The sequence below is a fragment of the Ruditapes philippinarum genome, unplaced genomic scaffold (assembly GCF_026571515.1).
Source record: "Ruditapes philippinarum isolate M1 unplaced genomic scaffold, ASM2657151v2 ctg17415_1_1_1_1, whole genome shotgun sequence".
NCBI lineage: Eukaryota > Metazoa > Mollusca > Bivalvia > Venerida > Veneridae > Ruditapes > Ruditapes philippinarum.
Window position 1 is genome coordinate 1 of NW_026861230.1, and position 21,409 is coordinate 21,409.

Below are 21,409 nucleotides of genomic sequence, written 5' to 3' on the forward strand. Positions count from 1 at the left end.
CCTTGTTTCCCTCGACTTAATTATCTCGTGCCCAGGACATAGTATCTCGTGGCCACGACATAGTATTTCGTTCCCACGACTTAATTATCTCGTGGCCACGACTTAGTAACTAAATTACTATTTAACTCATTTCTTCACAGATAATCATTTTATAAGTATATCAATATTGTTACCATTTTTTTATAAGAAGAGTTATAAGACACATACATGTATATTACGATGTTTTATCTGACATACAACATTTTACTGCTAAACTATAGGAATAAAGTTTAAGCTAACATGACTATGTTAATCCTTGCTAATATGAATATTTCAATCTTCATATTATAAAATGAATATCAAGGCTAAAATATGGAATATTAAACAGGCATTATAATTCAAATTAAGATTTCAGATGACAAAATCCGCTAAAATGGATGTTTGCTCTTTCTAATTGTAGCTGAGCTGATAAGAAGATATATAGTCATTAATAATGCATGTCTCCAAAAGAGCCAAAATATTTCAACAAAATCAAACTGGATCAAAATGTACCAATATTTTAAGAAAAATAAAAAGATTCAAAATTCAAATAATCATTTAGTAAACATGTTATGTGAGATTACTATCTGATTTTGCAGTATTAAACACCATATTTCTACTGCGTTACTAACAAAGTAAGGGCTATTTTTCTTTTGTTTGTAATTAAATGGATTGTAAGCGTCATTTTCAGAGTATAAAATACTTTCTATGTTCGTTTCACAATATTTTACTTTTAAATACAGTTTCAAAATTGTCATGAAAATTAGATTGAAACTTGAAACATGCTGCTGTAAAAGATACAGATTGCATATAAAATGTATGTGCATCTATTAAAGGAACAATTGTTTCCAAGATTAAAGTAATGGTACTGCAATACTGAACCAAATTATTGGTACCGGTAATGAAATAGCATAAGTTGACAAGCAATGGCACTGTTACTTCAGTAATATACTCTTTGTATGTCTATACTTTAGTAATACACTCCTTGTATTGAGATATGTCTATACTTTAGTAATATACTCCTTGTATTGCGATATGTCTATACTTTAGTAAAATGCTCCTTGTATTGAGATATGTCTATACTTTAGTAATATGCTCCTTGTATCGAGATATGTTTATACTTTAGTAATATGCTCCTTGTATTGAGATATGATTATACTTTAGTAATATGCTCCTTGTATTGAGATATGATTATACTTTAGTAATATACTTCTTGTATTGCGATATGTTTATACTTTAGTAATATATTCCTTGTATTGAGATATGTTTATACTTTAGTAATATACTCCTTGTATTGAGATATGATTATACTTTAGAAATATACTTCTTGTATTGCGATATGTTTATACTTTAGTAATATATTCCTTGTATTGAGATATGTTTATACTTTAGTAATATGCTCCTTGTATTGAGATATGATTATACTTTAGTAATATACTTCTTGTATTGCGATATGTTTATACTTTAGTAATATGCTCCTTGTATTGAGATATGATTATACTTTAGTAATATCATACTTGTATTGCGATATGTTTATACTTTAGTAATATATTCCTTGTATTGAGATATGATTATACTTAAGTAATATACTTCTTGTATTGCGATATGTTTATACTTTAGTAATATACTTCTTGTATTGCGATATGTTTATACTTTAGTAATATATTCCTTGTATTGAGATATGTTTATACTTTAGTAATATACTCCTTGTATTGAGATATGTCTATACTTTAGTAATATACTCCTTGTATTGAGATATGTTTCGACTTTAGTAATATACTCCTTGTATTGCGATATGTCTATACTTTAGTAATATACTCCTTGTATTGCAATATGTTTATACTTTAGTAATATACACCTTGTATTGAGACATGTTTCTACTTTAGTAATAAACTCCTTGTATTGAGATATGTTAATACTTAAGTAATATACTCCTTGTTTTGAGATATGTTTATACTTTAGTAATATAGTCCTTGTTTTGAGGTATGTTCATACTTTAGTGATATACTCCTTGTATTGAGATATGTGTATACTTTAGTAATAAATTCCTTGTATTGAGATATGTCTATACTTTAGTAAATACTCCTTTAGTAATATACTCCTTGTATTGCGATATATTATACTTAAGTAATATACTCCTTGTTTTGAGATATGTCTATACTTTAGTAATAAACTCCTTGTATTGAGATATGTTTATACTTTAGTTATATACTCCTTGTTTTGAGGTATGCTCATACTTTAGTGATATACTCCTTGTATTGAGATATGTTTATACTTTAGTAATAAATTCCTTGTATTGAGATATGTTTATACTTTAGTTATATACTCCTTTAGTAATATAGTCCTTGTATTGCGATATGTTTATACTTAAGTAATATACTCCTTGTTTTGAGATATGTCTATACTTTAGTAATATGCTCCTTGTATTGAGCTTTGTTTATACTTTAGTAATATACTCCTTGTATTGCGATATGTTTATACTTTAGTAATATATTCCTTGTATTGAGATATGTTTATACTTTAGTAATATATTCCTTGTATTGAGATATGTTTATACTTTAGTAATATACTCCTTGTATTGAGATATGTCTATACTTTAGTAATATACTCCTTGTATTGAGATATGTTGATATTTTAGTAATATACTCCTTGTATTGAGATATAGAGGATATTTGTTTAGTTCAGTGTTAGATCGGAATATATTTCACCGAGTGAGCACCAAAAGGTATATTTCACGAGTGGCGCAGCCACGAGTGAAATATGAACTTTTGGTGTTCACAAGGTGAAATATATTTCGATCTTACACTAAACTAAACTAATTTTCTTTTTATTTTATGCAAAGAAACGTTTTTTAAAGACATTAAACCTAATACTGAATGAAAAGCGCGCCAAATAATAATACAACGTGACGTCATTTACGACGTCACGTCATTAAGTTGGTTCCCAGTACTGTGCACGCTGGTATTTCACTGAAACAACGTAAGGGGCTAAAATTCAAAACAGTGAAATTATCAAACTGATAATTTCATTGTTTAAAACAGTGAAATTACCAGTTTTAATTCACTGATATATTTTTATAAACCACCGAAAAGCATGTAATAAATGTTGATATTTTAGTAATATATTCCTTGTATTGAGATATGTCTATACTTTAGTAATATATTCCTTGTATTGAGATATGTTTATACTTTAGTAATATACATTTATAATTATGATAATGATGATTATGATTATTATTATTATTATTATTATTATTTTTATTATTATTATTATTATTAGTGTTGTTGATGTTGTTTTGCAATAACTGCAGCCTTTTTCTTTGACAAGACTGTAAATAAGATCAATAACAGCTAAATGCAGACGCTTCGCTATAATTGGTTTTAAACGATGAGGACTTGTAAGCCATGTGACACCAATGCAGCAGGCCAAAGTTCCCTGACAACATCCAGCCATATGAGATAATTGCTATAGCGACCTATAAGACACCGAAAAATGTGGCAAAAAAAACTACAAAAAAACATGAAAAATGAATGAAACTCTGACGGCTGAATAATTAAACATTTTTTTATTTCCTGCAGTTTTACTTAGAACTGAACATCTTTATAAACTCAAGTTACATAGAAATCGCATGAGTATATATAAAAAACATTGCTATATATTTGTTAATTAACACATGACATGGTTCTTACTAATATTTCTACATACAGTACAATATTATTTTAGGTATTCATGAAGGGGAAAACTAATAATTATCATGAGAGATTAACAAAAATCAAACAACTTAAGGGTCTACAGACTGATAGGAGTTTCTCGGTGCTAGTTTGAAACTGACTTTATCTGGGCCAGTCTGACCTTCACTGTTCCCGCCATTGTTACCACTTTTGTTGATGACCGATGTGCAAAGAACACTATTTCCAGTCGAGTTCTTATCGTTTCTGTTTAGGCTCAACCACATTAAACTATATAAGCACCAATGTATATGAATGAATAAAGGTCCATATAATCACTAGAATTGGAAAAATAACCGAGTTTTCACACAGAGTAATTTCACTGTGCTTCACTATTTCATGTCACGTGTCAGTTAACTACTAAATGCACACTGATGCAACCTTGAGCATGCTATACACGCGTTTGTTGTGCAATCAAATCGATCAATCCACTTTTATTACTGCAATTTCTTTTAGACTTTAATTGTGTATTTTGCTCAAGATAACATATTTACAATACTGGCCGTAATCTCCTTCTATCAGCGGATCAATTTAACGAAATCAACGTTCAAGTGTGGGTGGTTTTTTTAACATTTTTTCTTCTTCAAGGATTCAATGTAGGAGCAATTTTTAAAATATTTTTCTTTTTTAATAATTGTCAAAATGTTGGTTTGATATCAGTTCACACACAGATTTTAAATTAACCCACGACGGAAACTGTTAAAATAGTTTTGATATGTTAATACTCGCCTTAGACCTATGAAACAAATATGCGGCTGTTGTGAAGGAAGGCCATTTTGCCAATATTACATTGTTTTCCGTGAATCATTTAGCCCTACCATAGCTTTATTATTTAATTTTTCTTCAAAGTCATTTTTTCGTATAGAGAGATTATTACCTGGGAGTCATTATTTTAAATAAAAAGAAGGGGTAACTATGATGGACACTATATATTTATACTGGCCGTGCATTTTGACAAATGTATTTAAAGCACTAATAGTACAAAATGTTTGAAATCGCTTTCTTATCTTTTGCCCTTTCAGATACTGGTTATTATGTAGTTTGCAATTGTAAAGACACTAGCAAAATGAAAACATAAAAAGAGAAAATAAGAATCTCTAAAGAAAGCAAAACACGGCAAAATTGTTGCTGGTTCGGTTTAATTGAGCCTGTTCATGGACGGAACTGTCAAGTTCAAACTACCGTCCACGCCCCTAGCACCGGCTTAAGCAGAATTCAACATTTTACATGAACTGGTACAGTTTTAAATTTTGGAACACCCGCAAATGTGTTCATATGGCGGTTATCATGGAACCTTCAATGTGACATGTAAGTGCCAATCAATGAAAAGCGGCATATGGTCCTAAAGTAAAAAAATGCGTGTGCCCCAAACGAGAAAACAATGGGCGGAACTAAATAATTTAAATGGAATTTTGAAAAGGGATCAGAGGTTATGAAGCCTGCATATCACAGATAAGATCAGTTAAATAAGACAAAATCAAAAAGGCAGGCAAATATCCTAAGGTTGGTTCAACATTATTCAAGTGAGGAATACTTGAAGCACCCAACAAGAAAATAGCCGAATAGAAAGAACTAAATCACCACAAGCACAACAATAATGTCGTGATGAACAATTTTTAAAGTATTAGAAATTTATTAACATTTCTGATTGAATGTACGGGGCGACTTTTACAGCCTCAACACGGCACAAACAACCCTTATGTGGCGAAAAAATACTCAAAGCCCTATTGAACCAATAAAGTTTTATGTTTGCACACAGTTAACATAGGCGTTTTAGACATATATCTGACAATCATCGTTGAATGTGTAGTGTTTCCTTTATGTTAATAGGTTAGTAAATATCAAGCAAAAGCCATTTCAAACGTTAATTGTGAATAATATAAAGTAATTTATGTTCACAATTACTCACAAGTGCAAAAGGAAGCATAGTTTTATGTTAAAAACATCTGATGCCGACAACATTCTAGATGACACTACTTATACAATATATATTGCAGAATTCTTCAAGACACTTTATCAAAACATAGTTCTGCCAAAAAAGATGATAAATTTGATAATGAGTACCAATCAAGTCCATCTTGATAAATCTCTACAGAAATTATCGTTTGGCAGTACAAAAGTTGCTAAAATTGTTCTGGTCTGCTGAACAAGATGGCTGCCATAGCAAAAATTATAAAGGGATTTGAAAGACTGTAAGGTATTTAAATTGTTAAAAGCATTTAAATAGGTTATAAAATTTAATATTTCTGTCACGGTTCAGAACTGTTCACTAATTAGGGGAAAAATGTGTAAGTGGCCGGATAGCTCAGTCGGTAGAGCCGCGGAACGGTATTCCGAGGGTCCCGGGTTCGAGTTCCGGTCAGGCTGCACATTTTTCTAACCCTGTGACATTTGGCGCCCCACGTTGGGCGCCAATTGTCGCAGCTCAAACGAAACAAAGGGGTCGTTGACTCTGCTGTGAGTTCTGGACCTGGGGTAGAGGGGTCTGTAAAAAGACAAGTATGCGCTACTCAAAATATTTATTCTTCCCTACAACAAAACCGTGGCCTGCGCCAACAATTTCTCAATTCAAGTGCAAAATATGAAAATCACAATAATCGATGAATGGCAAAATATATATGAATAATAATAGCATCATCTGCAAAAGTCTATTTACCTGTAAAAAGACAAGTATGCGCTACTCAAAATATTTATTCTTCCCTACAACAAAACCGTGGCCTGCGCCAACAATTTCTCAATTCAAGTGCGCATGCGTTGTGCAGATTAGCGAGGAAATTGAAGTATTAGCGAGAAAAGTTAATCGAAGATATTGAAAATGTTATAAAGTACTATTATGGATAGGTAACGGCTATTGGATATGAGATATGAGCTATGAGTATATGAATTAAAGAAATAACTACGGAAAACAATAAGGGACATTAACATTAACATATAAATATACAGAGACAGGCATGGACACGAACAGATTAAAATATACAGCACTTGGCAATACGGACAATGTATACTTGACCCTGTGACATTTCGTTGTTGTATGCAACATAACTTTTCAAACTCTTCTCTAATGATACTAGTAGTTAAAGCAGTTTTGTATTTTATATGGAAGTCAAAATACCCCTTTGTTTGCATTTTGCTAGTTTTATGACAAATAACTATATATTTGAAGTTAAGTGGTACTTATTTCAGGTAACAAGCATCTTATATGCTTTAACACTGTTATTTAAACATAATAAAACACATGCTTGTTCTTTCCAAAGAAGGAGAAACTTATTCATTTCAGAGGCAAAATATGCTTTAAGAAGAAATTTATGGCCTTCAATACACATTTAAAATTCTTAGCTGCCTCATTTATCAAATCATAAAAAGAAGATTCATTTTGAATAACGTTGTAAAGTTTTGGTTGCCATGGCGAGAAATTACTCTTAATTCAGTGTTTTGATGATAAACAAAATAGCTCTATTCATCAACAGACGCTAATATCGGTTAAAAGAATAATAGAAATGTATGAAAAACAGTCATAAAGGTTGTCTTCCATAGACTGGACATATACATCAAGTCCAAAAGTTAATTAAACTAGCAGTAAATATTACGTGCACCCTGAAGGAAAGAACCTTAGGCATAACCACATGTTGAACGTCAGTCGTCATAAATAACACATATTTTTATTTCAGGTTAACAAAAGCAATTTACCCGTTTTTTGTTGTTTTTTTTTTTTGTTTTTTTTTGTTTTTTTTTGCTTTTATAGTACGTATTTTTATACCGCCTTGTGCTCTATTCATAATTTACAATTCATTAGTTGTTTCAAGAAAAATTATCCATCTAGAGGACGTTATTGACAACAACACTTTGATCGACATAATCCTGGTTATGCACATAAAAAAAATAACATGAGGCCATATTTGACGCAAATGTAAAAAAAGATATAACAAAGAATGAAGATTTGGCATCATTTTATTGTAACAAGTTATAACAGCAATGTATTAAACTCATTGGTCTTGATATCATACTCTCTCTCCGATCACGTACTGTAAAGACAATAAAGTATCACAAAATAAATAAACAAATCGTTTTGTAAGTAAAATAGAAGAATCCCTAAGAAAGTAAAAAAGACCGGCAAAATCGAAAATGTTCCAGGCTCGGTTTGATTAAGCCTGTCCACGGACGGTACTGGCAAATGCAAACTTCCGTCCACGCTCCCTAGCACCGGCCTAAGGAGAATTCAATTTTTAATTAATATGGTAACGGTGAAATTTTGACGTAAGAAAACATCCGCAGATGTGTTCATATGGCGGTCATAATGGAATCTTTAAAGTGACACGCGAGTACCATTCCATGAAAAGCGGCGTATGATCCCAAAGTAAAAAATGCATGCGCCCTAAATGAAATACAAAGGGCGAAACCACGAAATACTTTTAAGATTAAAATATTGTTACATCATATAAGTTCTATATTTTTGCTTTCAAGTTTAAAATCGCAAAGTACGTTTCATTTTGCTTTTAAATTATAACTTCATATTTAATTGAGCACACCCACAGTAACCAATTTCAAGACTATTTTTAAAACAATCTTTGTGTAAGTGGTGGGTATGTAACTGGTTATTTCAGTGTTTCCATTACGCACACGTTTCAAGAATCATACTCTAAATTGAATTTTGAACTTGTTTAAAAATAGTAAAATATTCTGTCAAGTCAAAGTTTAAGTAATATGTATTCCACATAAAAATCTGTCAAGCCAAAATTAAAGTCATACACAAAACACTGTTCTAATAACGTGTCAAAATTTGCAAAAACTCCCCGAGGTAACAAATGAATAGAATATATGAAAAAAAAGGTGATAAAGTAACCATGAAAAACATATGTGATAGAAGAATGAAGTTATTCGATTTTGGCATATAATGGATTGATAAAAATGTGTTTATATTGTGAACATTCTAACGGACAGAGCTATTCTGTTTTAATAAGTTTTGCATTGTTTGTATTTGCAATACTCAAACTATGCAAGGAAAATTGAGTGTATCTGTTTTAAAAAATAGTTGAAAAAGTGTGTAAAAATCTCAAGGTAAGTATTGCTCATAATACTAGTATACCTTAATTCACACAAGCAGATTTTCTCAATACTCAAGTGATATCCTTCTAAACATTGTCCGACGTAAGGGGCCTTGCATCCTTGCGCACATTCCAAATCCGTAAAACAAACTTTTTTAAAGAGAAAAGTAAGACAAGTCTTAGGTCTGAAACCTAATTATGCTAAAATCGATATATCTTATCATTAAGCATTATTGAATTAATGAGATAAGTATTCCTTATACTATTTAATCAAACACTTTTTGATTTTTTTATTAAACTGTATTTTTGGTTATGTAATAAAGAATAACTTAAAATATTTCATCAAGCATAACTTAGACCCTGTTAGACATCTAAGTGGTACAGAAGACTTTGATCTATATTGGTGGCAAAAGCTTTTCATTTTCGGTTCAAGCAAAGTAAAAGTTAAGCATATAATGATTTTTTAGATTATTATAATAAACATTATTTTCAGCATATTCATTTATTTAACATACATTTCTCACAAGAGCAAACTCCATTCATTTGCACAGCCGGGTCTGTGGTAAACTGAGTGCAATGAGGAATATGTGCAACCCCTCTACAGGACATGTTAAATGCGTTCCCACAATCAAAATCAGTCACATCATTGTTCACGTGACACCGGTAACACAGAACGTCCCCTGTGAAAAAGTAACATGATTTTAATAACTTGAATAATAACTTTAATTTCCTTCAGTATAGCTGAGACATTAACCATCAAATCATTTTATATAGTACTGAAATAAGCAGATGACAGTGGCAACTTTTACGTATAAAAATTTATGTTAGGCAAGGAAATATCATTCACAATAGATTGTCTGCGTGAAAGAGAAAATAAAATAAAAACACTACAATCATCCTGTTTTCAGATTCAAAATTATTTAATATTTTAACAAACAAATAACAAACGATTGATAAACATAGGATATTTTTCTGAAAGGTAGATTTGCTGGGGTCAATCATTGAAGAGGATCTCAGTATAGAATGCACCTCCCCCACTCTACCTCCTCCACCCTTAAGTTCAAATAAGCTTTCGTCATGAATTGGCTTAAGAAAAGATGATTAAATACTGCTTATTGTCGATCCATAAAATAAATCTATTTGTTTTTAACTACGACAAAATAGTATATCGCTTAGTATAACATCTTTTGTTTCACTACAATTTTTTTTTCAACTATGCAAAAAAAGTGAATTATGTACAACATTGATTTGTTTGGAGATACTCTCTTCTGTGAATATTAAAAACAACAATTGTAGAGAAAAATAATGAATGAACTTACCAATTTTTACCAGACATATTATGGCGAGAAACAAATATATTATTTCAGAATAATATTTCATTGTTAGTCCTATAAGTAGTATTGTCTGTAGTAAACACTCGGCGTTTTACATGTTCATAAAGATAACACTGCAACAAATCGTGACAGAAATGTTACAACCTTTGCATATGTTTATCTCCCGATAACATTAGTATTGCTACCAAATGAAAATAACAAAAAGTTAAAGTATTAAGTGCTTAAGTTCAAGTATTTAGGGTTTTGTTTAACTATATACACTCAATACTTTGTCCAGTAATTTTCTGACTTGCATATATTGAATAGAACAAAAATCATTATAATAATACATATCAATTTCCCGAATTGTGATTTAAACACTTTGTATGTCTTTTATGCCGTGAAGACCGGAAACGTGTAAGAATAATTTATTATAATGTTTTCTGCGTCATAGACAGTTAACTACGCGTGCGCAAAAAGTCTATTTTCGCTTTCTGATCTCTACTTGTATACTACATTTTTAACTTCAATAAAAAGTTTAAAGTTACACCGCAATGATGACTTAATACCTGAATTACTTTTACTTTGAATCTTTTTAAAACAGTCCAAGTTACTGTTGTTGTTGTTTTTGTTTTCAAACTTCGTGTTTCGCGCCAATAACCAGCCATATGAGATACATTTAACAGCAATAGCCAAATAATGTGGCAAAACACAAAAATGCTGAGGAATGGGATTCTGAAGGCCTAATAAAGGATGAATCAGTTGTATAAACATATTTCATTTAATGTATTTAAACTACTGACTGATTCTCAATTAACTCAAGTTTCTTAAGGAACACATATGTATACATAAAAGTAGTGATATATCTTTGTAAATTAACACATGACATGGCTCTATTTAACATTCCTGCATACAAAAAAATGTAACGTATTTATAAAAAGGAAAACAAATAATTTTCATGAAGGGGTAAAAAAACTTAAACAACTTGAGGCTTGTTTCAACTTGGTGTCTTACCAACTGAAGGGGTAGATACACAAACCTGAGCGTTCAATTCTCGTGCCAGTTTAAAACTATAGCTAGACCAGTCTGACCTTCACTGTTACCGCCATTTTAACTCGTGTTGTTGATGACCCCTGTATAAAAATTACTCTTTCCAGTCGAACTATTCAGATGTTTTCCCATTTATGTTTAGCCAATACCAAATTAAACAATATAAGCACCGATACATTGGCTCTGACTTTGTTGGGGTGAACTTTTAAGCAATATTTAAAGATAAAAAGGGGGTTTAGGGTTTACAGAGCAGACTTGAAATTGACATTTGACCTTCAAGGATTACTTTGAGTTTAAGAATAAAGGTTTATATAATCACTATAATTGTAAAACATAACCGAGTTTTCACACAGCGAAATTTCACTGTGCTTCACTATATCATGGATTTAAGAAAAAAGATTTATATAATCACTAGAATTGGAAAAATAATCGAGTTTTCACATAACGAAATTTCACTGTCCTTCGCTATATCATGTCACGTGTCAGTCAACTACTAAATTCCCACTGATCCAACCTTGAGCATGCTATCCACGCGTTTGTTGTGCAATCAAATCGATCAATCCACTTTTATTACTGCAATTTCTTTTAGACTTCAATTGTGTATTTTGCTCAAGATAACATATTAAGAATACTGGCCGTAATCTCCTCTCAGCGGATCAATTTTACGAAAACAACGTTGAAGTGTGGGTGATAGTTTTTTTTAAACTTTTGTTTTCTTCAAGGATTCAATGTTAGTGCTCGCCAATTTTTTTAAGCCAATCACCGAGGAGGATTTTTCAAATTGTCAGGTTTCAAATCTTAATAGAACAGATTTTATATAAACTGGACGTTTTATATTATAAAACGCAAGTGGGCGGAGCTAAGTTTCGAAGAGCGCTTAAGTGCAATATACGCATGTGCAGAGATCTTGAAGTTTATTCCTCCTACTAATCAATATAAAAATTTATGCATCATGTTTTTTCCGAACACGCACATCATGTGCGTGTACGGAAAAAACATGATGCATAAAATTTAATTCTATGCCGTAGTGACGATATACATGTGACATGTATATCGTCACTACGGCATAGAATTAAAAAAAGACGTTCATTGAAATGAAAACAGGCAAAATAACAGTAAAAATGTTTTGATTATTACTTACGGAACCAGTATCATTTTATAATTACCAAATAAAAAGTTCAGATGATATGTATATGAATATATTAAATATGTATGTCAGATGCATATATAATCAAGCCACAGGTTCATTTCAGCCCAAAAAATAAGTCGAGGTGACGGGCGAGGCAAGACATGTCGACTTTTTGTAGCTTATTGTGAAGTTGCAGTACATGAAAATCGGCCACATGACAAATCAGCACATAAATAAAACATTCTAGTTTTCCGTGGTATACATCTTTGCTACGTGTCATACCTCCTTTTCTTATTACAATGAAACTTTACTGCATTGTTATCCATCGCTGGTTTGTTTTTAGCAGAGAATGACCTGTGCATGTTCAAAGAGGGTACCGTTTGAGAATATTTCGCAAAGAGGGTACCGATATGGATATGCACCGTGATATTGTCTTATTTACCTAGACAGAATGCGGGAATTATCCTATGCAAAAATCGTGACCCGAAAATGTGTACCGCTACCGACTTCCAAATATGGTTATACACATTTAGGCTATCGTGTGACGTCACACAGTATGTTGGGCGGAAAAAATGGGCGGAGCACTAAGCCGGTTAGAGTGCATATTGGATGTTCTTCGTAAATAAGAAAGCTACAGTCGCTTCGCAAGCTCCGCTCCTTTTTAGCTTTCTTATTTACGAAGAACACCCAATATGCACTCTAACCTATACTAGGAGTAATATTTTAAAAAAATATTTTTCTTTTTTAATAATTGTCAAAATGTTGGATTAATATCAATTCACACAACAGATTTTAAAATAACCCACTACCGTAACGGAAACTGTTAAAATTGTTTTGATATGTTTATAATAATTGCCTTAGACCTCTCATTACAAATAAAACATGCGGCTGCTGTGAGGCAGGGTCATTTTGCCATTATTACATTGTTTTCCATGGATCATTTAGCTCTACCATAGCTTTATTATTTAATTCTTCTTCAAAGTCACTTTCTTCTTATAGTGATACTATACATAATATAAAATTATAACCAGGGAGTCAATATTCTTAATAAAAAAGAGGGGGTTATTATGGAGACACTGTATATATTTACACTGGCCGTGCTTTCTGACAAATGTATTTAATGCACTAATAGAACAAATGTTGAAATCGAATTCTAATCTTTTGGCCTTTCAGATACGGGTTATTATGTAGTTTGTGATTGTTAAGACACTAGTAAAATTTAAACATAAAAAACACTCAACGCCCTTTTGAACCAATACAGCTTTATGTTTGTACATAGTTAACAGTAGCGTCCTAGACATATATCTGAAGACAATCATCGTTGTATGCGTAGTGTTCCCTTTACAAACTATAGAAATGTTAAAAGCTTGGTTAATGTCAAGCAAAAACCATTTCAAACGTTAATTGTGAATACAATATAAAGATTTGGAAGAACACGCGAAGAACACGCGAGTTATTTAGGTGCACAATTACTAAAAAAACAATAGGATAGAAGAATTATCGCAGAAAAAAGGCTGCACTTATTGCCTTAAAACCCCCAAAAACAACAATAAAAAACAACATTAGCAGCTGTTTGATTGAGTTTGTACATGAAGCTAACATCCCTTACCAGCTTGAGCGGTGCTCAATTTTTTTAACACTTTAAAGTGTTGGAATCAGTGATCCCGAATCACTGAAAGAGTGTGGAGAAAGAGTGATCCCTCGGAAGCAATTATTACAACGAAATCACAAAAATAGTTGCATGGGGATAATGTTAAAGTACAACATCCCTATCGTTTTAATGATTATTTGATTCTTTGCTAAATTATCACATTCTGTGTCATTTCATACATTTATAAATACCAGACATATCAATACTAAGGGTATAGTATTTTAGTACCAGTACCAATACGTGTCAACTTATGAAGTATCAGTACCATTATTATATTTTTGTTCAGTACTGCAGTACCAGTACTTTAATCTTTAGAAGCAATAAACCCTTTAATAAATACACTTTTGTATCTTTTAAAAAGTACAAAGAATTACTTATGATGCATTCAAGCGCCTCGAACTCGGATCATATTTATATCATCCAGGATATCCAGTCAGCCAACTACTGGAAAAGACGCAACATAAAATTAAATGAGGTATTGTGTCATCATTGCGCACGCGTATTTAACTGTCTACAACGCAGAAAGCATTATTATTTTTACGCGTTTCCGGTCTTCAAGGCAAAAACGATATACTATACAAAATGTTTGAGTCACAATTCGAGAGAAATTTATATGTATTTTTTTAATGATCTTTATTCATTCTTTGATTAGTGGCTATACGAAAGTCAGACAACAATCGTACATGGCATGGAGTGTATATAATTAAAAACAACAACAACATAATAACTTGAACTAAATCATTAAACACTTCAAGTTTTTTTATTTGCATTTGGAAGCAATAATAATGGTGGTATCAGTCATCGGGAGATAAAAGTATGAAAAGGTTGTAACATTTCTGTCACGATTTGTTACAGTGTTATCTTTATGAACATGTAAAACGCCGAGTGTTTACTACAGACAATATTACTTATAGGACTAACAATGAAATATTATTCTGAAATAATATATTTGTTTCTCGCCATAATATGTCTGGTAAAAATTGGTAAGTTCATTCATTAATTTCTCTACAATTGTTTTATTTTTTTGATATTCAAGGAATATCAAAAGTATCTCCGAACAAATCAATGTTGTACATAATTCACTTTTTTGCATAGTAGTTTAAAAAATTGTAGTTAAACAAAAGGTGTTATACTAAGCGATATACTATTTTGTCGTAGTTAAAAACAAGTATTTATTTAAATGGATGAACAATTAGCAGTATTTAATCATCTTTTCTTAAGCTAATTCATGACGAAAGCTTAAGGGCGGAGAAGGTAGAGTTGGGGAGGGACATTCAATGATTGACCCCAGCAAATCTACCTGTCAGAAAAATAGCCTATGTTTATCAACCTTTTGTTCAAATCAAATCAAATCAAATCAAATCAAAATTTATTTATTGTCGGTATACATATATAACATTTTACAAAACATAAGCTATGTATAGCTTTTGACCGACATACATGCATATAAACATAAAACTCATAAAAGAAGCACATTAAGATAAACTTTGAAAGACAAATGGTAAAAGACAAGTTAAATTACTATAATGTGGGATGTAGACACTAAATGTTATAGTTTAAAGTAAAATGATAACAATTAATAAATAGTAATGATATGCTAAGGATATGCTTAAAAGATCTATACTGTATCATAAGTGAATAAAATAATACATATCTAGATAAAAATGCGGAACATATAAGCACATACATAAAATAAGATTACATTAAAAGTGGGTGGATTCTGCTGATCTTGACCCAGGCCTAGACTGGACTGCTATAAAAGAAAGGAAATAAGATATTGAAAATGAAAAGGATCACAAAATGTGACCACTAATTAGGTTTTATAAATAAAAAACCCCCAATTCAAAATGTGCCAGAAGTGATCAGCAGCCTCCTCAATAAACAAACTTCGCAATAAGCTGACAATAAGCAAACAAAGTTCAAGCACACTTGAAAAATAATACATGTACATAAACATTTAAGTTGAGATTATTAACAAAATTTAATCCAAATGTGAAATAAACAGATACATGTAATTAAGCAGCAAAACAAATGAAAGCAGGCAAGAAACAAAACTGAAGATGGAGCTAAGCTATAATGCAGGTTTATTGACAGAAAGTACATGAGCAACTCTCTCCATTCCATGTACCAATTAAACGTTTAAATTGGTCATAATTCACTTCCATTCTGAGGTGTTGAGGAAAATTTGTTAAAATATTAAATAATTTTGAATCTCGAAACAGGATGATTGTAGTGATATACTATTTTGTTTAATTTGTTAAAATATTAAATAATTTTGAATCTCAAAAAAGGATGATTGTAGTGTTTTTATTTTATTTTTTCTTTCACGCAGACAATCTAGTTTGAGTGATATTTCCTTGCCTAAAATAAATTTTCTTAAGTAAAAATAACACTGTCATCTGCTTATTTCAGTAATTTATAAAATAATTTGATGGTAAATGTCTCAGGTATACTGACAGGAAAGTAAAGTTATTATTCAAATTATTAAAATTATGTTATTTTTCATTCACAGACGACGTTCTATGTTACCGGTGTCACGTGAACAATGATGTGACTGATTTAGATTGTGGGAACGCATTTAACATGTCTTGTAAAGGGGTTGCACATATTCCTCATTGTACCCAGTTTACTACAGACCCGGCTGTGCAAATGAATGGGGTTTGCTCTTGTGAGAAATGTACGTTTAATTAATTAATATGCTGAATTAGATAACATAATGTTAATCATAAAAAATCATTATATGCTTCACAATTACTTTGCTAGAACCGAAAATGACAAGCTTTTGTCACCAAAATAGAACAAAGCCTTTTGAACCACTTAGCTGTCTAACAGGATCTAAGTTATGATTCATGAACTTTTCCAAGTTTTTCTTTATAATATAATTAAAAAATACATTTAATCAAATAAATCAAAAAATGTTTGATTAAATAGTACATGTATAAGGAATACTTATCTCGTTATTTCAATAATGCTTGATAAGATATATCGATGTTTGCTTAATTAGGTTTCAGACTTAAGATTTGTTTTACTTTTCTCTTTAATAAAGTTTGTTTTACGGACTTGGAATGTGCGCAAGGATGCAAGGCCCCTTACGTCGGAAAATGTTTAGAAGGATATCACTTGAGTATTGAGAAGATCTGCTTGTGTGAAATAAGGTACACTTATTTCCTGAACAATATTTACCTTGTGTTTTTTTTAGATGTATTACACACTTTTTTCAACTATTTTTGAAAACAGATACACGTAAATTTCCTTGCATAGTTCGGGTATTGCAAACACCAAACAATTATGCAAAACTTATGAAAAAAAACAGAACAGCTCTTTCCGTTAGAATGCACACAATATGTGTTGGTAATGGGCTTGCTCTATCTAAGTTTTTTCCATGTTTGTTATTCGTCTCAAAAAAAGGAAATGTGATACTGAGAAGTTTATTGTCCACAGTGTGTAATAATCTTGTGCAAAGTTTACTCTGAAGTGATATAAACAAATTGTTAAACCCGTATCACTCCAGAAACAAGTATATATGCTAAATAATCAAACTACTTTGAAAAAGAAAATTGATTTATGAACACATTTGAACCATTTGGCAATTTACAAGGTTTATGACAAATTCGAATAAATTCATTAATCTATCACATTTTTCTTCATGGTTACTTTTTCAACTTAGTTTTCGCTCCTGGATAAGGAGTTTTATGGCAAATTATGATATATTATTAGGTGTTTTATGCGGAATGTATATTACTTTCAGACTTGACTTGACAAAATGTTGTGTGCAATGTATATAACTTAAACTTTGACTTGACAGAATATTAAACATGTACCATTTTTAAACAATTTCATAATTTTCAGTTAAGTGTATGATTCTTAAAACGTGCAGCTTAATTTAGACATTACAATCACCAGTTACCTACCTACCCACCATATAATTTATATTTACACAATGATTATGTCAAGAAAAGTCTAAACATGGTTTACTGTGGGTGTGCTTTAATTAGATATAAACTTCTTATTTGAAAGCAAAATGAAACGTACTGTGCGTTTTCAAACAACTTGATACCAAGCACATAGAAATCATATAATGTAACAAATCTAAATCATAACCCTTAGCAAGCTGGAAACAAAAGTCTGACGCTGGCAGCTCACGTTTTGTCTTTAATATTGAACTTTGAAGGGACTGTTACAAATTCAAAGCTGGACAGATCCATTATAGATATATAACAGGTAAAGGGTTAAAACTATTGCGCAGTTTACTTTAAAAACTATTATTTTTGTATTAATTTGTGATACTTTATTGTCTTTACAGTACGTGATGGGAAAGGGTATGATGTCTAGACAAATGAGTTTAAAACATTACTGTTATAACTTGTTACAATAAAATGATGTCAAATCTTCATTCTTTGTTATATCTTTTTACCTTTGCGTCAAATATTACCTCATGTTATTTTCTTATGTGTATAACCAGAATTATGTCGATCAAAGTGTTGTTGTCAATAACGTCTTCTAGATGGATACCTTTTCTTGAATCAACTTCTGAATTGTTAATTATGAATAGAGAAGAAGGCGGTATAAAAAAAACTATAAATTTAAAGCAAAAAAAAAAAAACAAAAACAAAAAAAAACGCGTAAATTGCTTTTGTTAACCTGAAATAAAAACATGTGTTATTTATGACGACTGACGTTCAACATGTGGTTATGCCTAAGGTTCTTTCCTTTAGGGTGCACGTAATATTTACTGCTAGTTTAATTAACTTTTGGGCTTGATGTCCAGTCTATGGAAATCAACCTTGATGACTGTCTTTAATACATTTCTATTATTCTTTTAACCGATATTAGCCTCTGTTGATGAATAGAGCTATTTTGTTTATCACCAAAACTCTGAATTTAAAGTAATTTGTCGCCATGACAACCAAAACTTTACAACGTCATTCAAAATGAATCTTCTTTTTATGATTTGATAAATGAGGCAGCTAAGAATTTTAAATGTGTATTGAAGGCCAAAACTTTCTTCTTAAAGCACATATGCCTCTGAAATGAATAAGTTTCTCCTTCTTTAGTAAGAACAAGCATGTGTTTTATTATGTTTAAATAATAGTGTTAAAGCATATAAGATGCTTGTTACCTGAAATAAGTACCACTTAACTTCAAATATATAATTATTTGTCATAAAACTAGCAAAATGCAAACAGAGGGGTATTTTGACTTCGATATAAAATACAAAACTGCTTTAACTACTAGTATCATTAGAGAATAGTTTGAAAAGTTATGTTACATACAACAACGAAAGATAAAAAATTTATAACCACTTTAAATGCTTTTGACAATTTAAATATCATACAGTCTTTCAAATCCCTTTACAATTTTAGTTATGGCAGCCATCTTGTTCAGCAGACCAGAACAATTTTAGCAATGTTTGTAAATGACTGCCAAACGATAATTTCTGTAGAGATTTATTAAGATGGACTTGATTGGTACTCATTATCAAATTTATTTATTTATTCTAGATAACACTACATATAAACTACTTCAATGTAAATAGGAGAATCCTTTAAGATAGTGTATCAAAATATATATCTGCCAACAAAAGTGGTAAACTTGATAATGAGAACAGATCATTATCAAAACATATTTCTGCCAACAAAAAGATGATAATGAGAACCAATCAAGTCCAACTTGAAATGATCATTTGGCAGTCATTTACAAAAATTGCTTAAATTTAGATTTTTTAAGTATTTACTATATACATAAAGGGCTGCTAGACTGCTAACTTCACAAATTTTGAAGCGTCAAAATAAAAAAGAAAACAAAGTTCAATATTTAAAAAAATAAAGATCGCGATACTGAAATAAGACGTGGAATGGTCTAAGTATGTGCTACCAATTCATTTCCGACCGTTTCATGTTTGTACTATCCTGCTAGGCTGCTAACTTCACCAATTTCGAAGCGTCAGAATGAAATATTATGTTATTATACGTATTAATAAGATAAATATTATGTTATTATACGTATTAATAAGATAAAGTTCAACATCTTAAAAAATAAAAATCACGATATTAAAAAAAGGCGTGGAGTGATCTAAAGAGGGGCTACTAATGTATTTCCGACTGTTTTCATGTTTGTACTATTCTTAGTTTTCTTTAGGCTGTGTGCCGTACTTCAAAAGTGTATCTAACTCCGAACATTGGGATTTACAAAATGCCCCAAACATGATTCAACCGATTTGTTACTACAAACGTTAACTCTTATGATCATGAATGTTACTATACATTAAACTATTACTTCCCTTTCAGTTTAAACAAACTTATGTTATAAACCTTACTAACTAAGGGGGCAGGGGACATATCCGAATGATGGCCCCGGTCAAATATTTTAATAACTCAGACATGGTGTTTTGAAGGTACTGGAAACTTCTGATATTTCTCTTTCATTGTACTTTCTTATTTGTGTGTAGGAAATGAGAAGTATTTTTGGGTTTTTAACCCGAAACTAAGCATTTTGGTAGATTTGTATGTATTTCATGTATTTGTGACTCTCCGACTGGAGATGAAAAAGCTAAAAATCAAGCTTTGACAATTGGCACCAAACACGTAAAAAATTTCGGATAAATTTTGTGAAAAATCTAAACGTATGACAGGCACTTTATTGGCCATTTTTGAAAATGCCATTGCTTGCACTGTGTGTTAGTGACATTTTTAAAGGAATCGGGCGGATTCTGGAGTATGCTGCACCTTCATGAAGATTGCTCATATTGGTATATATTAGGTGTGATTTTGGCTTGGTGGGGGTAAATATAAATTGCTGTCAGTCAAGCTATCATTTTCTTCAATGTATGTCATATATCATTGAATAATGCTGTGCAACTGGCTGTGAAACAGACTTTGAAATATTTGGAATTGTGTTTCTGGCCACACTGAAATATAAAATTGTTCATTTTAGGTCCCCTGCCCCCTTACTGGTAATGTATTAATCCAGTAAGAAAACGATTGGCTTGAGGCAATCATTTATGAACAAAAAAAACGAAATACAGAATTAAAAGGAACTATGTTTACCATGGGGGAGGGGTGAAGCTATATAAAATATTGCTCTACTGCCTGTTTCCACTTTGCATTTAAATAATAATTCGCCGCCGCCGCTTTAATTACTTATTGTCAATAATCATATTCGTCGTAATATTGTCTTTATGTATATGAAGTCAGAATTCTCCATTGTTTATCTTTTATAGTTCAAGAACGGACTACGCAAATAGCTTAAATTTCAAAAATCTGAAAAATATCAATTGACGCACTTAAATTGGAAAACTCAAAATTGAATTGAGTATCGATTTTTTGTGCGTTCGATTCTATGCTGAATTTCTGAGTGAAAAGTGTCGGTCATTTGCAAAATATAAATGCTTATTATGAAAAAAAAACAAGGTGAGGGAATGACCTGAAAAAAGGAAAACAAGTTATTTGTCCAGACCTGCATAACTTTGTGCACAAATC

General features: G+C 31.1%; 1 protein-coding gene and 1 long non-coding RNA gene across 2 annotated transcripts; one reads left to right on the top strand and one right to left on the bottom strand.

Moving 5' to 3' along the window:
• Positions 1 to 8,810: 8,810 nt before the first annotated feature.
• Positions 8,811 to 10,267, bottom strand: LOC132714953 (uncharacterized). The gene is made up of 3 exons (XR_009623632.1): positions 10,108 to 10,267; positions 9,304 to 9,468; positions 8,811 to 8,938 (listed from the first exon to the last, which is right to left on the bottom strand). It is a non-coding gene; the product is annotated as an uncharacterized LOC132714953 (long non-coding RNA).
• A 4,485-nt stretch (positions 10,268 to 14,752) lies between these two features.
• Positions 14,753 to 18,324, top strand: LOC132714954 (uncharacterized). The gene is made up of 4 exons (XM_060697889.1): positions 14,753 to 14,914; positions 16,444 to 16,608; positions 16,978 to 17,086; positions 18,235 to 18,324. Exons 1-4 carry the CDS (start codon positions 14,854 to 14,856, stop codon positions 18,239 to 18,241), a joined length of 342 nt encoding a protein of 113 aa, XP_060553872.1. The 5' UTR covers positions 14,753 to 14,853; the 3' UTR covers positions 18,242 to 18,324.
• Positions 18,325 to 21,409: the final 3,085 nt, after the last annotated feature.